The sequence below is a fragment of the Neltuma alba genome, unplaced genomic scaffold (assembly GCF_004799145.2).
Source record: "Neltuma alba isolate B1F8T4 unplaced genomic scaffold, ASM479914v2 tig00000797_pilon, whole genome shotgun sequence".
In the NCBI taxonomy this organism is placed as follows: Eukaryota; Viridiplantae; Streptophyta; class Magnoliopsida; order Fabales; family Fabaceae; genus Neltuma; species Neltuma alba.
This window is the reverse complement of record NW_021632195.1, coordinates 1-17,300: the sequence shown is the minus strand read 5'-3', so window position 1 is coordinate 17,300 and position 17,300 is coordinate 1. Positions and strand designations below refer to the sequence as shown.

At 34.0% G+C, this 17,300-nt stretch overlaps 1 protein-coding gene across 1 annotated transcript; it reads right to left on the bottom strand.

Moving 5' to 3' along the window:
• Positions 1-276: 276 nt before the first annotated feature.
• Positions 277-13,476, bottom strand: LOC114745992 (cleavage and polyadenylation specificity factor subunit 2-like). Its single transcript, XM_028934171.1, has 18 exons — positions 13,287-13,476; positions 12,798-12,966; positions 12,345-12,441; positions 10,112-10,238; positions 9,894-10,009; positions 9,545-9,639; positions 9,299-9,450; positions 8,480-8,537; positions 8,291-8,398; positions 6,535-6,787; positions 5,774-5,952; positions 5,451-5,543; positions 4,533-4,631; positions 1,707-1,838; positions 1,578-1,622; positions 1,334-1,501; positions 972-1,046; positions 277-877 (listed from the first exon to the last, which is right to left on the bottom strand). The coding sequence occupies exons 1-18, from the start codon at positions 13,433-13,435 to the stop codon at positions 776-778; spliced, it is 2,217 nt and encodes a 738-aa protein (XP_028790004.1). The 5' UTR covers positions 13,436-13,476; the 3' UTR covers positions 277-775.
• Positions 13,477-17,300: the final 3,824 nt, after the last annotated feature.

Here is a 17,300-nt window from a genome sequence, read left to right as displayed (position 1 = left end):
CTCTCCTCTCTCTGACTCCTACATTTAAAACTCTCTCCTAATTAATGGAGACAAAAGTGAAAAATTGTCATTAATTATCCTAGCAACTTCTTCTACTTGTAATCATAATTTTCTTCCAAAAGACTTCCTACATTATGAATTAGGAGTGTGTGTACTTCTCATAATGCAACCAAATTAGGGAGGCGAGAACGCCCAAGGACAAGGGCGGTATCCGGTAGGGGCGGCATTGTTGTGAAAAGTCATCACAAAAGATTTATATTTCTAAATACAAATTAATTAAAAATAGTATAAACATAACAAATATTATAAATCCTTTTCTGTCACAAAAACGAATTCCTTTCCTGAAGGCTGTAGTCTTCACCAAATTGATACCCAGTTTAATTACAAGTCCAATCTGACTATATCCCTGCATTGATTCACAACATACTACTACAAAAAGTACATTACATTCCCTTGTGTGTAAATATGCATGCAAATAACAAGCATAGCATAAAGATACGTGAAATATTCAGTAACGCATTTGACAGACAAAAACTCTAGTATGAGCAGATTGTTACATTTTGTTGGAGCCTCAAGATACCATAAGGTAAAAAGACCAAAGAGGTGCGTTCTTCTCAAGCCCCTTAAATGGGTTTGCTGCTTTGCAGACAATCCCAACTGACCCCTTCAGAAACGTTTAATCTTGAATCCATATCATCCATATTACTCTGCATGGTGTGATCCATAGCCGAAATTTGGGAAGAAAGTGCATGATTGCAAATCTTCCTAACCAAATTTAAAGCAAATAAAACTGGGAATAGAGATATTCACGGATTTTATAGTAGTCCTCACACAGTGGACCTTCAATAACAATTTGCTGAGTACCAGAAGCACCACCCTGGAGGGGTAAAAAGAAAAGGAGATGATCAGATTAGATCTTGACCGAAATAGAACAAATGTTCAAAATAGAACTTGTGTTCAGAACCACTTGCCTTCTGAGTTGCATCACCAACCTTGCGTAGAGTTACATATTCACCACATCGCAAAGCCCCACCAGCAAATTCCACCTGCAACGACATGTCATGATACATAGTTTTACTTCATTCAACTTTTTTATACAAACGAAACATAGCTTTGTAAAGTGGATATTCGGCCTTTCACTGTTATCAGAACCCTTGATAATAGCATTTTCATCTCCTTTAACACGCCAAACATGATTAGAGTCCATGAAAGCTACATCATCTATTTCTAAACCGAGTACGTTTGCTGATAGATAATTGTCATAGGAAATATTCCACAAGTCAAAGAGCAGCCTATACAAGAAAAAAATGGAAAACTTCAACTGCGGAATTACCTGAACACCCTTAGTGGAGAGGAACTGCTTGAAATCTGCCAATTTTAAATCACCAACAAGAACAGACTTATGTGGAGGAGCTGCAGCAGAAAGTGGTAGCAGTGATAGCATGTCATTTTCTGTCTTCCCAACTTCAGCATCAACCCAAGCTATTTCGTAATCTCCTAGCTGTAACCAAGTTCATAATGAATGCAATTAATGAAACGCAAGCAAATGAAATGGTATAGACAAATCCAATATTCACCTTTTTGAACAGTACGTTACTCATCAGCTTCTCAGATAGTTGAACCTATACCAGGAAAAACAGAACATGTTTAATATTTGACGTATTGGAAGATGGTTGAAAAATTGGTCCAAAATTTGACAACCTTACCTTGTAAGCACATAAATCAGATGTGACGTCAATCATCTCTTCAATTTGCGGTGCATATACGTGAGGGCAAACAAACTTCAGGCAGTGTTGCTTCAGATGCTCTGTGGCTTCAGCTGATCCATGCACCAAAACCTACATACAGAAAATAAATACACATAATAAATTAGAGTTATCCAAAATTTTGTTTGCTTACGAATGATCGATTCTAACTCTTATGTCTTCATGTATAAATATAAAATAAATAAATAAATAAAGCAAATGACAATAAAAATAAAAAATGTTGGGATCTTTTATTTCCATATTTGCTAAGTTCATCTTCCTTGCAAGTGCTAATAATTTCAGGTCAGAAGGAATCAAGGTTCAGACTTCAGACTAACCCTGGATCACATTGTAATATTTGTGAATTAATTATAGATTCTGGGACTGGCATTAGCAAGTCATAAAACTACGATGGTTAAATCTTTTAATAGAGATTGGTTTTGTTTATCCAAACTCTTGGACAAGACAGTTGGAAGCTACTTATTTCTCTCCTAAAGATTCTCACATATGGCTCATTCGTTTCAGGGCCTTGGCAAGACCATTATAAAGCTTTGGAAATTCTCTTGTAAAATTATATCTCATTTTTCCTTATGCCTGCCTTAAACCAAGACACTCAGTAATTGTTCTGATCTAGGAAGTTAAGGTCTGCGAAACTGCTCTGGAAATGTCTGATTATGGCTGGGGAACTGAAAGAAAAAGAAAGAAATGGTTGGAATTTCCTAGAACATGAAGCCAAATCTTTAATTCATGTCCTAATCAAGCGAAGGGAGAGTCCCCATATTGCTAAATAGAAATTCTTATATCATAATCAGTACAACACATATCACTACAATACATAAGCGTCATAAACATAACTGTGCATTACTGCTTAAGTGAACTCATCCAATCCTCAGCCACGTGAAGTATGAAGGGGCTGGGGGTGTGAGAGAGAGGGGGAATAGGCTAATGATGGGGGGAACATATGGTGCAGACGTGCAGTCCATACGAGTGAGAAGGATCATCATGCTGACGACATACCACATAGATCATCATGCTGACAACATACCACAGAAAGAACCAACACACTAAGAGCGTGTTTGGAGCAGCGTTTAAGCCTCTCAAACGTGCCTTGGAAAATGTACAACAAGCTTATTTTGTCATTTGCAAGTGAAGTAATGTTTGGATTCAAGATGAAAGTAAATGGAATTCTAGGAAAAAGCCACATTGAAGCACAAGTTAAAAATTAACGTAGAGAGAGAAAACAATGAAGATGGAAAAGAAAGATAAAGGTATTTAATTAGGTCCTATCTTGACCCAATAATTTCATGTTTTTTCCTAAAAAGAAAAAAAAATAACTAATAAAATTTAATTATTTTAATTCATTACTTTTTTAAAAAAATTTATCAAATTGCATACATGTGATATACTACCTTCACCCCTTAATATAAAACCTCAATAGGCTAATTTGAATAGAGTACGGAAGCTAAGTAAATTACTTAATTATACTATATGTTACATGATCTCTTTAAAATATTTATAAGTATCATTAGATTACATATTAGTTTACAAGTCATTTTCAAACTCATTCCATTTTCGGTCATTTTACATTTAAACTTACTTTTTCATTATCCATCCAAACAAGTTTCAATTTATCAAACTGATTTTTATAAAAGTCAATCCAAACATAAATCACATTATGACTGACATTTTCCTAACTTGTGTTTACAAAAGTCAGATGAAATGAAAGTCACTTTTCCCACCACCAATTCAAACACACCCTAAATGATTAAGCACACAAAATAATCAAGATTACCCTTTCTGTCCAACATCATCTTTCCAATTCTCTCCTCTTGAGTCTCTTCTCTCAGCAGTAAGAAAAGGTGGAGGATTAGTAGGGATTCTATCAGCATTACAACAGCCTTTATTTGCTCTCTGCAAGATTATCTCCAATTTCCTCAAACTAAGGCTACAAACCTCATTGAAGTTTATACCATCTTTGAGAATTCCCTTCGTATAAAATTAATCCTAGAATTTATTGTAACAATTGATATTGATGCAATCTGTTTTTATTTGTTGACTCGGCCAATTAGGGATCGGATCAAGGGATTAACAATCCCTTAAAGCTTTCTGATTTGTCAAAATACATTTATTGCCTGAAGATAGTTTCTCTCGTTGTTGATATTTTCACGTGCACATTTCAATATATACACGAGATCTCACTAGCAAGGATTATATTATTTATTTGTTATTTCCTCACCATATACAATTACGGTGTTATCTACTTTTATAAGAATACTGTTCCTAGATTATAGGAGCTACTTAGGATCTAGTATGTCTAGAGATTGAATTTTATTGTATTTGAATGTTGAAAGAATCAGCCGGCTTCACACCAAAGTGGAGCCCAATTTCAGGGTCACAAACAGCTTCACTCTCTTTACATATAAATAAATACACCTGTATTCATTGTATTTGAACCATCAAAGAACATTCTGACATTTGCCACGCATATTCACAGATTATTTATTTATTGTACCCCAGCAAGAAAATCTTAATTCTTCTCTGCCACCTGAAATTCTTGCAGCTCTAGGGGGTCAAATTATCATCTACTTACATCTACAAAATGTGTATTATACCAATTAAGTTCCTCTGAAGATCACATACTTATCAAATGATGTCATGCTATGACTGGCCTAGATGGGCAGTTCCATTCAGTTAGATAATGACTTAGGATATAAACAAGTTGAAGATTAAGTGCTTTCCGTAAGTTATCTTTTAAAAAAAAAAAAAAAGAGAGAGAGAGATCCATACTAGCTTCAGGGGAGCCACATGGGAGAGAATATTTTTAATAGATCGTCCATCTGAACGCCCCTCAAAGTCCATGTAAAGCAACGAACACCTAACTTGCACCTGTTCAAAAACAATGCCAACACCATTATACACGTATTAGGAAGAAAGATTAATGAAAATACATTATGATCTACTTTTCTTTGGACCAAAATGCTGATCTGCTTTTCAAATGGGACAAATCCTCAAAAAGTAACCATGCATTAAATATCAAAAAGAACTTTCCATGTTGCATAATAATGCTTACAATCTTTGTTTTGCAGCCAAAAAAGGGTTACAATTTAACATCTACAGGATAACATCTAGTCCCATGAACCCACAACCCTGTAACCAACTTACCTCTGCTATCACAATCCTGCTCCAAAGGAAAATTAATAATACAAAAACTTCGTATCTTTTTAACATATAACAAATACCAAAATGACCTAATATCATAAGGAACAAATGACAGATTTCAAGTAAAAAGTCAAATAAGTGATGTGACTGAAAAATCAACAAGTAAAACAGCATCTTTTGTAACATCTATAGATTCTTTATTTTGTAGAATAAGCATAAAGACTTTGTGATAGTCATTGATAAAACGACATTAAAGGGGTCAAAAGTGCAAGATATAACCAATATTCAATATTACCAATATAAGATATAAAATATATAGGAAGTTGCACTATTCACAATCCACGAATAATGTGACTCATTTCTTAGATTCTGTACAATGCACCAGAGTCCCAACTAGCCTCAAGAAATTCAACTTGATTTTACGTGCATTAAATCAATTTCCAAGTACAATGGCTAAACTTTGAAGAAATTTTCATACGAAATTACGGTTTTAATATTAGTAGAAATAGAAATGTCACAATACAAGGAAGAGATACTGCAGCTTACAGTTCTTTCATCAGATATGACTTTTGATGGTTTTGTATCAAACAGCAAACTTGCAGCAGCGTCATCTAGTTTTCCATCCATATCACCCCCTACCTGAAAAAAAACAATAGGATAAGTAATGAAATTCTTTCCAAAGAAGAAGAAGAATTAAAGGGAAGAAAGAAAGAATTAAAGAGAATAATAAAGAGTGAATAAAAATAATATAGTTATCCAATTCCTTCGCAACATGCCAATAAAACTCCCTTACAAAAGCTTTGTGTGGCCCAAGAAGGCCATAAAACAATATTGTCGGAAACCAAAGCAGCCTGAATATGAGAACTCACATGCATTGCTGTGTGATCCATGTCTTCATCATTAATTACATAATCATCCGGATTTATAACTTCACCAAAATCATCCCATTCTGTGGTATTTTCATAACAGGGGAACATTGGGGCAACATTGGTTGAAGGAGGAACAAATCCGTCAATGAACACATCCCGGTATCCACCACCCCGTGAACCTGCCAATACAAGTGCAGATCTATATACTCAATGCAGACTAGGATTTTATAAAAATACATAAGGTTTAAAATGAAGAATTCAGAATTCAGAGTTTCCAGGGAAAAAAAATATTTTCAGCATAGTAGCACTTAACTTGGTGATTGATGAAGTCAATACGTAAGTAGCACATGGCCTCTATTTTAACAGTTAACTCCCCATGGTTAATTGTTTCTATATTACACACATATTTGTCAGAAATGTCAAAATTTTAACTCTCAAACTTTGTAAAACTCATTTAAAAATTTCCAAGTTACAATAAAGCACAAATTCATATCCCTTGATTTGTTCATACACATTAAATATTACCTGTGTTAAATGTAATAAGTATTATCAGAAAGTTCTTAAAGGAGCAATGGTTGTTGCAAAGAGATTGAATCTCACAATTAATTCTGTGTAACTTGCTGAAAATTTTCCAACAACCGGAAATGTCAAAGCTGAACGCTAATTTCTTAAGGAACTTAAGTTTTTGATAAAGCTCAATGCATATATGAATTAAACTCTCAAAATAAGGCTTCAAAATGCTTATTGGAAGCATCTCATACTTTCTTGTGAAACATGACTTTTGCCTGAATCAATGACCATTGGATCACTAGTATTATTATCATTCCCCTGAGATGCCTTCAACTCTTCTTCCTTGATAAGACTAGCTTTCAAAGCTTCTTCCTTCTTTATCCGATTTTGCTCTTCTTCATAGGCAATTAGCTCCTCCCCCACCAAAGGAACCCTCTTGGACACAACAACTTTGACAGCTTTTGGAGGCGGATCAGCCTGAAGCATACGAGCTAGCGTGGCAAACTGTGTCCAGTGAAGGACCATGGATGTATAAATTAGAACAAACACAAGAATAGTAAAAGATACAACCATCACTAATAATATTGTTACAAGAACAATGAGACTTTTCACATTGCCCAATTAAAAAAAATAATAGAAAGCATTATTGACATGAATATAATTTCTTATAACATAAGTTTGAAATACCGATGTAATACTAAAAGGAGAAAGAACATGTTTATATGATATCCACAATAATTAAGTAGGCTATAGAAGTGCAGTTGGTGTTATCTAAGTGGTAGAGAAGTGTGAAAATCCCAATAATCATGGTATTCAAATAACAAGATTTTATTTGATATTGTCATATTATTTATTGTTTAATTCTTCCCATTGTAACATAGTCAGCTAGGTTCTTCATTATTTTTTATTACCCATTAATTCCTTTCCTTGGATAGATACAATATAACCCCTATAAATCCCTGTACATGTTCAACTTGCTCTGATATAAGAGAACATACAGTTTTTACTCACAAGAAGCTTGTTCTCTGGTGAATGTTACAACACATGCATAACTGAAGTGGTGTTATCTCCTTGACAGGGCAATAACGGCACCTTATTTTTGGCAAGTTTCTCCGCCTCTACTGCCTAATCCATTCTGGTACCTTTTCTTTTGGCCCCACTTGGCAAGATTTTAGGCATCTCAGACACTGACACCACCTCGACACACTATCAACAAATATACATATGGATATGGATTTGCCTATCAGCTTTATAGTGAGGAAGGAAAAAAAAAAAAGTAGCTATCAATGCAGCAGTCAATCCAGTTTAGCGTGGTAGAACCAAGCATGTTGAGGACTGGAGGGGGATAGACACTTGAAAAAATAGGTTGAAGAAGGAATAATTTGTTTGACATATGTCCCAACAAAAGAGCAACCAGTAGACATTCTCACTAAAGGTCTTTCAAGACAGAATTTTGAAGATTGCATTAACAAGTTGGACATGGTTAACATCTATGATACAACTTGAGGGAGAATGTAGAAAGATCTTTGCTATTTCACATTAGTAAACAGTGAAATATCACCTTGTATCTTTATTAGATTAGGATCTGCTACTTAGGCTGATTTAGTGAGACTATATTGTTGGTTCCATGGCTGGTTCTATGCTGTCTTATAGGCATATATTCACATCTTGTACAGTAGCCTTATCAATGAGATCTGATGATTCAAACCACAAAGATATACCCCACCTTCACACATACAGCCTATTGACACGTCTACTGACCCAACAGATGACTTAGATATTCTCATTACTGTTACCAACGACACTAGAGAACTGCCTTCTTATAAACTAGACCCCATATCCATCCTTCTATTACGTTTTCGTTTTGCAACCAGAATGCACTTTTGCTACCATATAGAAAGGTTCAAGTGCGTTTTTCCATTGAATAAAGCTTTCTCAATTGAGACTCACTAGCCTCAAATGAAAATTGAAACACATTAACAGAGGGCAAATGTTCTAGAAAAGTACCTGGCCTCTTTCTGTAAAAAGCACGAGATTTTTTACATCATTTGCCCATTCAACAAATATATCATGAGAAAAGCCAGCTTCCAAACTTGCCATAGATGCTAGAACAACCTACAAATGATGCATAACACATGCTACACATTAAAGCCAATAAAAAATTTGGCGTCTATAAAAGCATACAAGATATCTCACCTTTGGCCCTTCGGGAGCATTTTCAAGATCACTCTTGTTAACTATGAGTTTGACATACCTGCAGTACAAGCATGAAAACCTCGTAAATTGAGATATTATTAGCAAAGTGAAAAGTTTCTTTTTCAAAATGGGTGTGCATATCATATACAAGAGATTAATAACCTGTTGCAGTGTACATTTAGAAAACATGCTCTCTTCTTATTTGCGCTTTTTTTTAAAAAAAAAAAAACTAAAATATACATGTAAGAGATTCTTAAAGGAAGAGAAAGGATTAAAATGCATCCAGCACTGTGAAGTATTTTCTCAGATGCATCTAACAACCTAAAGTATTTTGCGATGCATTCAGCATCTTGAAATATCTTTCAGGTGCATCCAGCACCCTAAAGTGTTTTTTTTTTTAAAGCCTTGGTGCTGAATGCACCAAAAACTATTCTTAGGTGCTAGACATACCTAAAAAAATACTTGAGGGTGCTGAAAGCACAAAAAAAATACTTCAAAGTGTTGGACGCACTTAAAAAATTATTTCAAAGTGCTGGACGCACCATAAAATACTTTAGGGTGTTGGATGTAGTCAGAAAAATATTTCAAAGTGCTCGATGCACCTTAACCCAAGAAGAAAATCCAGAGTTTTCGAGGACCCCTTGTTCATACAAATCTTCTTAGCAAAATATCACAAGAGACCTAACATGATCATAGGTTCAAATACATGTTATGCCATAATAGGTCCTAGAAATGAGATTTAAAAGCACAAACCATCCCAAAGAACAAAACCATTGATATTTGAATGCTCAAAGCTAAATTATAACAGATCCCACTTACTTCAAAAGAAAAATATTCTCACGAGTTTGTTCAAAGGACTTTGCTATGGAGTCACTCATCCACTCAAGGAAACTCTTCACATAATCAATTGTACTGGATGCAACATATGTAAGAAAATATACAGGGAAGCTCAAGCTTTCATCAGCCCAATACTGCAAATACCACAATCAAATATCAACTTGCATGATTAGGGAAATAATATTTCAGGAACTAGAGGAATAAGAGAGAAATAAGCCCCCTACTTACTGATTCTAACATCAAAATAAGTTCTAGAACTCGTCCTGCAGTGTCAACAGGAAGTAACACACTGCCACCCGCCCTTAAAGTCTTCTTCATGATATCTAAAAATTGAAAATAAAAATATAAATAATCAAAGCGTTTAAATCCTTCAGAATTTTATTCACATACATGGCCTAAATTTGTTGTGCATGCTTGTGGCATCCATACTTGTACTGGGCATATGAAACTATTTCAATTATCTTTTTATTTTAAAAACTGTATTTTAGAGAGATAAAATTTTAAAAAAAGAAGTTACAAAACAAATGCATTTAAATATTTGACAATGTAAAAACTTCAAAATTAGAATGCTATTTACCTCCAAATTCCTTGTCCTTTTGTCGTCTATAGGGCTGATTGTTTAGAGCATTGTAGGCATCAGTTATGAGAACAGCTGGCCGTACAAAAGAACCTAGAACAGTTCCGTTTAAATGCCTGAAAAATGCCCAAATTAATAAGTAGATTTCTTTTTCTTTTCTTTTTGGTATATCGCTGTAGAGACCATGTTAAATCAAGGCAATTCAAACAAACCTTTACCTTTCTTTTCTATGATTAAAATCAACAGCATATATAACATCCTCGCCATCCTTAGTAATCTTCCATATGGTACCTCCCAACAGATGTCCGGCAACATGAGGTGCAATCACAATTCCCTCTCCCTTGCCTGATTGTAGCCATAACACCAACAAAGGTAAATCACACAGAACCGCCCTATGGGAAGATGATGTATATGGGTTGTGCATGAAATTATATTAGATATAAAACATGTACCATTAATCATTTCATAGAAGCATATCATTCAAAGTTATACAACATTAAGAATTTTTTTATCGTCAGTGAAATATTTAGATTCTTAGTTACATACAGGAAGGGGCTTACATAACTGCATAATTTAATATTCTAGCTTCAAACGTATTTGAAATAAAAGTATGATGACTGATTCTCACAAGGAATTGTCAATTAGCTCTGCCGATGAATTTTTCTTTTTCTTTTTTTGGTACGGAAGAAACTGAAGAAAATAGAAGAGAAGTGCAGTACCCAAAAAAAAAACTACTAAGAACGAGAAGTCCTTCCAAAACAACGAAAAGAAATTAAAGACTCGTTAGCACAAAAGAGATTTACAATCCCTTCAAAAATCCAGAAGACATATCCTACAAAAGAGAACCATTGGCTGAAAAATTTTTATTATAACCACACCCATAACTATCTCATTTGAGATTTGACAGAGCTTTAGGTTGACAATTAAGGTTCTAACATAACCCCAGTTATCCATGTTTGATAAGGCTATATGACATAGACGGAGTTATCAAATAGGACCCATCTGTAAATGATAATTGTGGTTGTTGTCATTGCTTTACCTTCCCATATCCCAAATGAGAAATCCATCAATTTGGTTGTATTTTTTACCAATTGCTAAAGCTTTTGAAATCTAAGTTCAAGTTCAATGGTTTCAAATTTAACACGTGTGGTACATCTGTAGGAGGGTAACACTGCAAAACTAGCAGATAGATATGGGATGATTCATCTTCTTTAGAACAAAGAAATTTATTTGTATGGAAAGAATTATTAAAGAGTAAGCAGATAAACATCATCTTTAAATATCACCAAACAAAAGCAGCAGCAACAAACAACCTCATCCTAGTAGGTGGGGCCAGCTACATGGACCACACGACGCCATTGTATTCTATCAACAACCAAATCTTTAGATAGGTTGTTAACCAAAAGCCCCCATTCAATGGCAAAACAAAAGCAATGCCATAAAATTTATACAAGAAAGCTTTCCAATCCTTTTGCAAGTCCTTCTAAAGGAATTCTCTAAAAGAAATCATGCGCTAAACACTAAAGAGAACCATGATTGTTTCATGATTCTATTTTTGGTCTGAGGGACACAAAGAAAAGGGGATGGGAGAGAAAATTTTAATGAGTTCGATTTAAAAAATTAGAGAAGTGGATTTATCAAATTTTAATAAAAAGAAAATGTAAGATAAAAGAGTAAGACAATTAATTAAAAACTTCTCACTCTAGTTTTTCAATTTTTTAAGTTGAATTCATTAAAATTTTCCCACCCCTCCCTTCCCCTCCAATTCCCACCAAACAAAAAGGTTCAAGCATTTTACTTTAGCTAAAGACAATAATAATATAAAATTTAAAAAAAAAAAAGACAAGGTTTTACAATCTTTAATTCCAACCGAAACCTTTAAAATAATCAAGAAAAATGGATGCTCACTCAAAATGGGAAACCTGACACCCCCTCCCCAAACAAAACAAGCACACCAAACAAAAAATGTAAAGCTTTGAATGTAGCAAACTGCTGGACAATCTAAATAAAAGGAGCTTAGAGGATTTCATTTAACATTGAAGTTTTAAAGTTCATATAGTCATTTTGCAAAGGGACATATCGGCAGAAAGAATTGGGGATCCTTGAAAAATAGCTTCATTTGAATTGATAAAATCAGGGTCCAAAGGGGGGAAAAACAGAAGCTATTTTACTTTTACTATAAGAGAAAGTGCAAGGACCTTAAACACTGAATTCTCTAACACAGGTATGCAGAGGCTGTTATGCTCATGGAATCTTATCATGAATCTTTGCAGAAGTCATACCAACATAAACTTACAGCTCAAAGAACAAGATAATAATAGGAAGGACAGAGAGTAGAATTAAACAAAATAACATGCTATAATCTAGAGAATACAACCAAGTCAGCTAGAAAGCCTCATTCCATGACAAAATTTATTGATCGAAAAATGTACAATTGTTCAAAATTTCCACCTGAGAGATGATGATTTTGAGAGTATGTTAGCCTGGTTATGCTTTGGAAAGCAGAATCAATATCATCTAGTGTGAACAGATCGAACTCTGATACTTGCTGCAAGAGGAGATTTTTCTCACCTTAAGTATTTGGCCCAAAGTAAACATAAATATTTGGCAATCAAACAGGCAATCCTCTGAGAAATCAGGAAGAAACTGCCTATGTTGGATATTAAAATATTATAATAATTTAATAAAACCATGAAAAAATTTAAGAGAATAAAACAATTACATTATACCCAATCTGGAAAAGACAAGTAAGTTTTAAATATTCCAAGACCGTATACTTGATTCAAAAATAGTAGAACCATCTATTTATTTATTTAGCCCAAAGAACCCAAAAAGAAGATAAACGTCTATTTATTTAGGGTAAAGCACAGTGAAGAAAGAGTAAACCAAGTATGAAATCTTCACCTTTCTTGAAAAATACTGATCGTACATGGTGAGAAGGCCTAATCTGTACACTGGTTCTGTGGAATAAATGGGAGCAGAGAGTCCAAGCTGCTTCATGGCATACGGGAGAGCACCCAGGTGAAGTGTATCCGCATGTGAAAGCAGGACCGCATCTATGGTTGGTGCCACCCTACAAGCCACACCACATTTTAAGAAATGAAGAGAAACAAACACAAGTACGGTTCAAGATCAATTTGATGAGGAACTTATATGCCTTTTCTTTACACTTGAAACCAGAAAAGGGACTAAAGCAAAATCCATCTTCTCTATTTTTGAACAAGGTCAAAACAAATAATTCCAGCAAGGCGCTAAATTGAAGTTTGAATCTTCACTTTCTAGTTCTGCCAGGCAGGGCGCTAAAAATTGCGATGAGAAAAAAGAAGCAACGATATGAAAGAAACAGAAATGAGAAAAGCTACTACATTCGAAAAAGGCAAGGCTAAGAGAGACCTAGAAAGGGGTTGGAGGAGGGAGGGGTCGAAGTGGTCATTCCAGCCACAGTCGACGAGGAATTTGAAGCCATCAATGGAGACCAAGTATGACAGAGGATTCTCATTGTACACTCCACAGAGTGGCGTCACCTGCACCGAAGTTCCCATGATTCCGTCTCAACTCTCAGCTGTGCATATGGAAAATGTAAAGAGGAGGCGGGGCAGAGAGCCAGAGACGAAGAAGAAGAAGAACGATGTCGTTTGAATATGCCTCTCCTTTCTTTTGATTTCCTCCGAGTACTTTGGCCCCAAAAAAACGAAAAATACTTTAGTTGGCTGATATATTAATTAATCTTTTATTAGATAGAATATTAAAAAATTACGTGTAGAAAAAATTTTCATGAAGAGAAAAACTTTATGAATTTGGTGCTTGGATTAATTTACAATTATCCAAGACCTTTTTTACCCATATGCTATAAGTAGTTAAAAAAAAAACCTAAAATGCTACAATGTCAAATGTCAAATGTCAAATGTCAAAGAGTTCATCACGTAAATGATTTTACTTTCTTTTTTTTTTTAAATCCAAAAGTGAACTTTATCTACAATATTCCCCATGTGAGAATTCATTTACTTTCTTTATTTTTTAATCAAAAGATTATTTTTCTACAGGGACTAGAATGTTCAGATCTAATACACCGTGTTTGGTTCAATACAGGAGAGGGGAGGGATTTTAATAGAGGAAAAAGAAATGAAGGAGAGGGGAGGGATTTTAATCTTGTTTGGATTAATTCGATGGGAGGGGAGGGGAGGAATTTTAATTTTACCTTGTTTGTTTAGAAAGGGAGGGGAGGCAAAATATTTTTGTATGGACAACTTTACTCATATATTATTTAAGTTGATTGTTACAAACTTTATAGAGTATTAATAAAATATAATTATAAATAACATTTAATATATGAGATCAACTTTTTATAATTCGCAAAATTAAATAAATAAATCATAATGCATAATTAATAACTATAATTGTTTTTATATCCAAAATTATACTGAATGCTATGAATAATTATAAATATTATTCTAATCCTGAATAAAGTAATTAGGATCTATCTATTTTAATGTTTGAAAGAATTCAGACAATTGTGATTAGCTTTGGATATGATGGTAGATCAAATGATCAATGTCGCTAGAACGGGGGGAAAAAACTATTGCAGCACGAGTCTCACCATTGTAGTCACAGGAGTCTCACCATTGTAGTGATAATCAACAACAACCCCAAATATAATATTAGCAGAAGGATCCGTCAAACTTGTCACAACTTGCAAATTACCAGTGTTCAAGATAGAGCTTGAAGAAAGAAGACGTAGATAGGAAGCAAAATGATCAGGGATAATAGCACGAGGAAACCATCAATCAAAAGCAAACAAAATAGTAGAATCCTAGAGATTAAATTAGGTCCTTTTGAGAAAGAACTGATGATCCTCAGACGCATGAAAGTAGAAACTACATTGCTTTTCTAATGAAATCCCGGGTGCTCATCAAAGGCTCAAAGCTCTAGTATTGAGGCAAGTCACATATTATTGGGTCTGTTTGCCATGCAATAAATATAAAAAAAAAAAGACAAATTTTGAAGATATAAAATTGTTCCTGGCATCATTACTTTAAAAATAATAATAAGATAAAAAATTGTAGAGTAATTATTAAAAGGACATAATAGTTATTGCAAAACCAATCCATCGAAAAGAAGAAAAGAACAAGCAAATCAAAAATTCAAACCTTGTAGAACTCAAATTGGACTCATATAAAACCAAAAACCATTATCCAGCATGATTCTAGGAGTAATTTCTGTACTAATATGGTACATTTCCAATTCAGAAGGTCAAAGAGGTAATAAACAGAATGTTTATTTGACAAGTATCGATTATAATATCATAAGGCATGGCATAAAATTTCAGCATCTATCATCATATGGTCTTACAAAAAATCAACAGGCTTGGCATAAAATGTCATGAAACGCCATCATATGGCCTTATAAAATATCACTAGGCATGGTATGAAATGCTATCAAATGCCATCATATTGACAAACAAAAAAAATTTCAAAGAGAGGTTATGCCAAAATAAGTGTTTACGAAATGTCTATGACAAAAAGTGTTTTCCTTCCAATCAATGACACAAAACTAAAACCAAAAACCGTCTCCATAATCACTTGCTTGCGCAGCAAAGGTGGACATTGATTAATGCCCTTAACTTAGCCACATCATTCATGAGGAAGCAATAAATTTTAGAGATATTGTCTTCCTTACATCCAGCATCAACAATCATCTTCAAAGTTTCTTCCTCTAAAATTTGTGGGACATATCTATATTTAAATCTTTTGTTTCCTTTACTCAGAGCATTTGTAATGAATTCTATCTTTCCTACAATTAGAGGTATTTGGGAAGGATCTCTATCTTAGATGTACTACCACTTTTTTGTCCTCTTACTAGTCTCACTAGTTGCTTCTGGAGAGTGGTCATCAAGTGGGAGAGTTTCCATATTGATTGAGAAATTCTCCAAAGTCACTTCATTTTGAGAGGTAAGTTGATCAAACCTCATTAATAGAATCAACAAATTTATGAGGATTTAGATGTTGTTATTTCTTCATATTTGAAGGAGTATCCCCATCATCTCCATTAGCTATATCAGTTCCAAAAAGAATTAACATCTTTTCATAAATAGGAAGAGGCGTATTTTTCCAAAGGACTGCTTTTGGTTTGACCTGAAAATAAATGACACCATGAATATCAAATGATAGATTCATTGGAAAGTGAACATGTAAAGTCATATGAATATCAAAATGATGGATGTACTATCCTCACCTCAATCAATTGATCCCAGACTTGGTCCTCAACTTCCTATATCTATTAGTAGATGAGTTCCATGAAAAGCCACTCATACCCCTTTAAAGATGTCATAAATTTCAGAAAAATACTTTTAGTCTTCTAACGATTTTTACCTTCTCCTTATCAACTTTAAATCCAAACAGTGGTACTCATATATTGGTTTATGTTATCATAAGCAGTAGCTGTAAATGTCCCATAACTTTGCTCCTAATATCAAGTTCATGCATGAATACATCAATCAAGGCATCATCCATCTTAGAGGTCCAAACCAAGTTCTTATCAATGGTTGTTGGGGCAATACTAATAGAAGTTAAACCAAATAAAAACAATCATATAAGTTAAACAATATACTGAAAAGGATTCATTACATATAAGCAATAATAATATCAAACAAATATAATAAAGTTCCATATCAAACAAGTACATCAACTATTACAACAACTGTGTTATATTCAAGAAATACAATAAAACTACTACCATACAACAAATGAACATGTAAAGTCTAGTTCCTAGCATTATTCCTTGGATTATTTTCATAATCAATCCACATTTGATGAGCTATTGCAATCCCTTATTATCTCACCCTGAGCCACCTCAGTTCTGTCACCTCTTGGAGTAGGGTTATCATTGTTAGATCCATCTTGAGTTGTAAGTTCATCATCCCCTTCACAGATAAGCTCTTCATTAGGTTCTACATTCATCAACTAATTATGAAGAAGGCAATATGCAGCAATAATCAACTTTTGAGCTTTGACACCATAAGTAGGCTTGCAGAGCACTTATAATAAATACAAATCTTTTTTTCAATACCCCAAAAGCCTATTTCAATGTCATTATGCAATGATGGCATGTTCAAAGATTGAAAAGTTCTCTATGATTTGGGATAGATTTCTATCGAATATTCTTTCAAATGGTAGCAAAAATTTCTCTATAAGGTGTTATAAGACCACTTGTTAACATGGAATCTAGCATCGACCAAGTAATATTTCCCTATTATCAAATAATAATAGTCTACTTATTGGTTTTAAATTTGTAAGGTATTTAATTATGTCATTTTAACTAATTAGTGAAATAGTTACCTTGAGGAATATTAAGGCTTATCTTCTCATCTTAATGCATCTTTTATAATCCTTGAGTCAGATGTAGTGCCTT

Bases quoted from the DNA above. Each gene is read 5' to 3' on its own strand.
- LOC114745992 (XM_028934171.1), bottom strand. From the start codon at position 13,435: ATGGGAACTTCGGTGCAGGTGACGCCACTCTGTGGAGTGTACAATGAG. The intron at 8,538-9,298 runs GTAAGTGGGATC...CTTGTACTGCAG, and splicing joins GAGAATATTTTTCTTTTGAA to GTATGTCAAACTCATAGTTA. The intron at 8,399-8,479 runs GTGAGATATCTT...CATCATTTGTAG, and splicing joins ATGCTCCCGAAGGGCCAAAG to GTTGTTCTAGCATCTATGGC.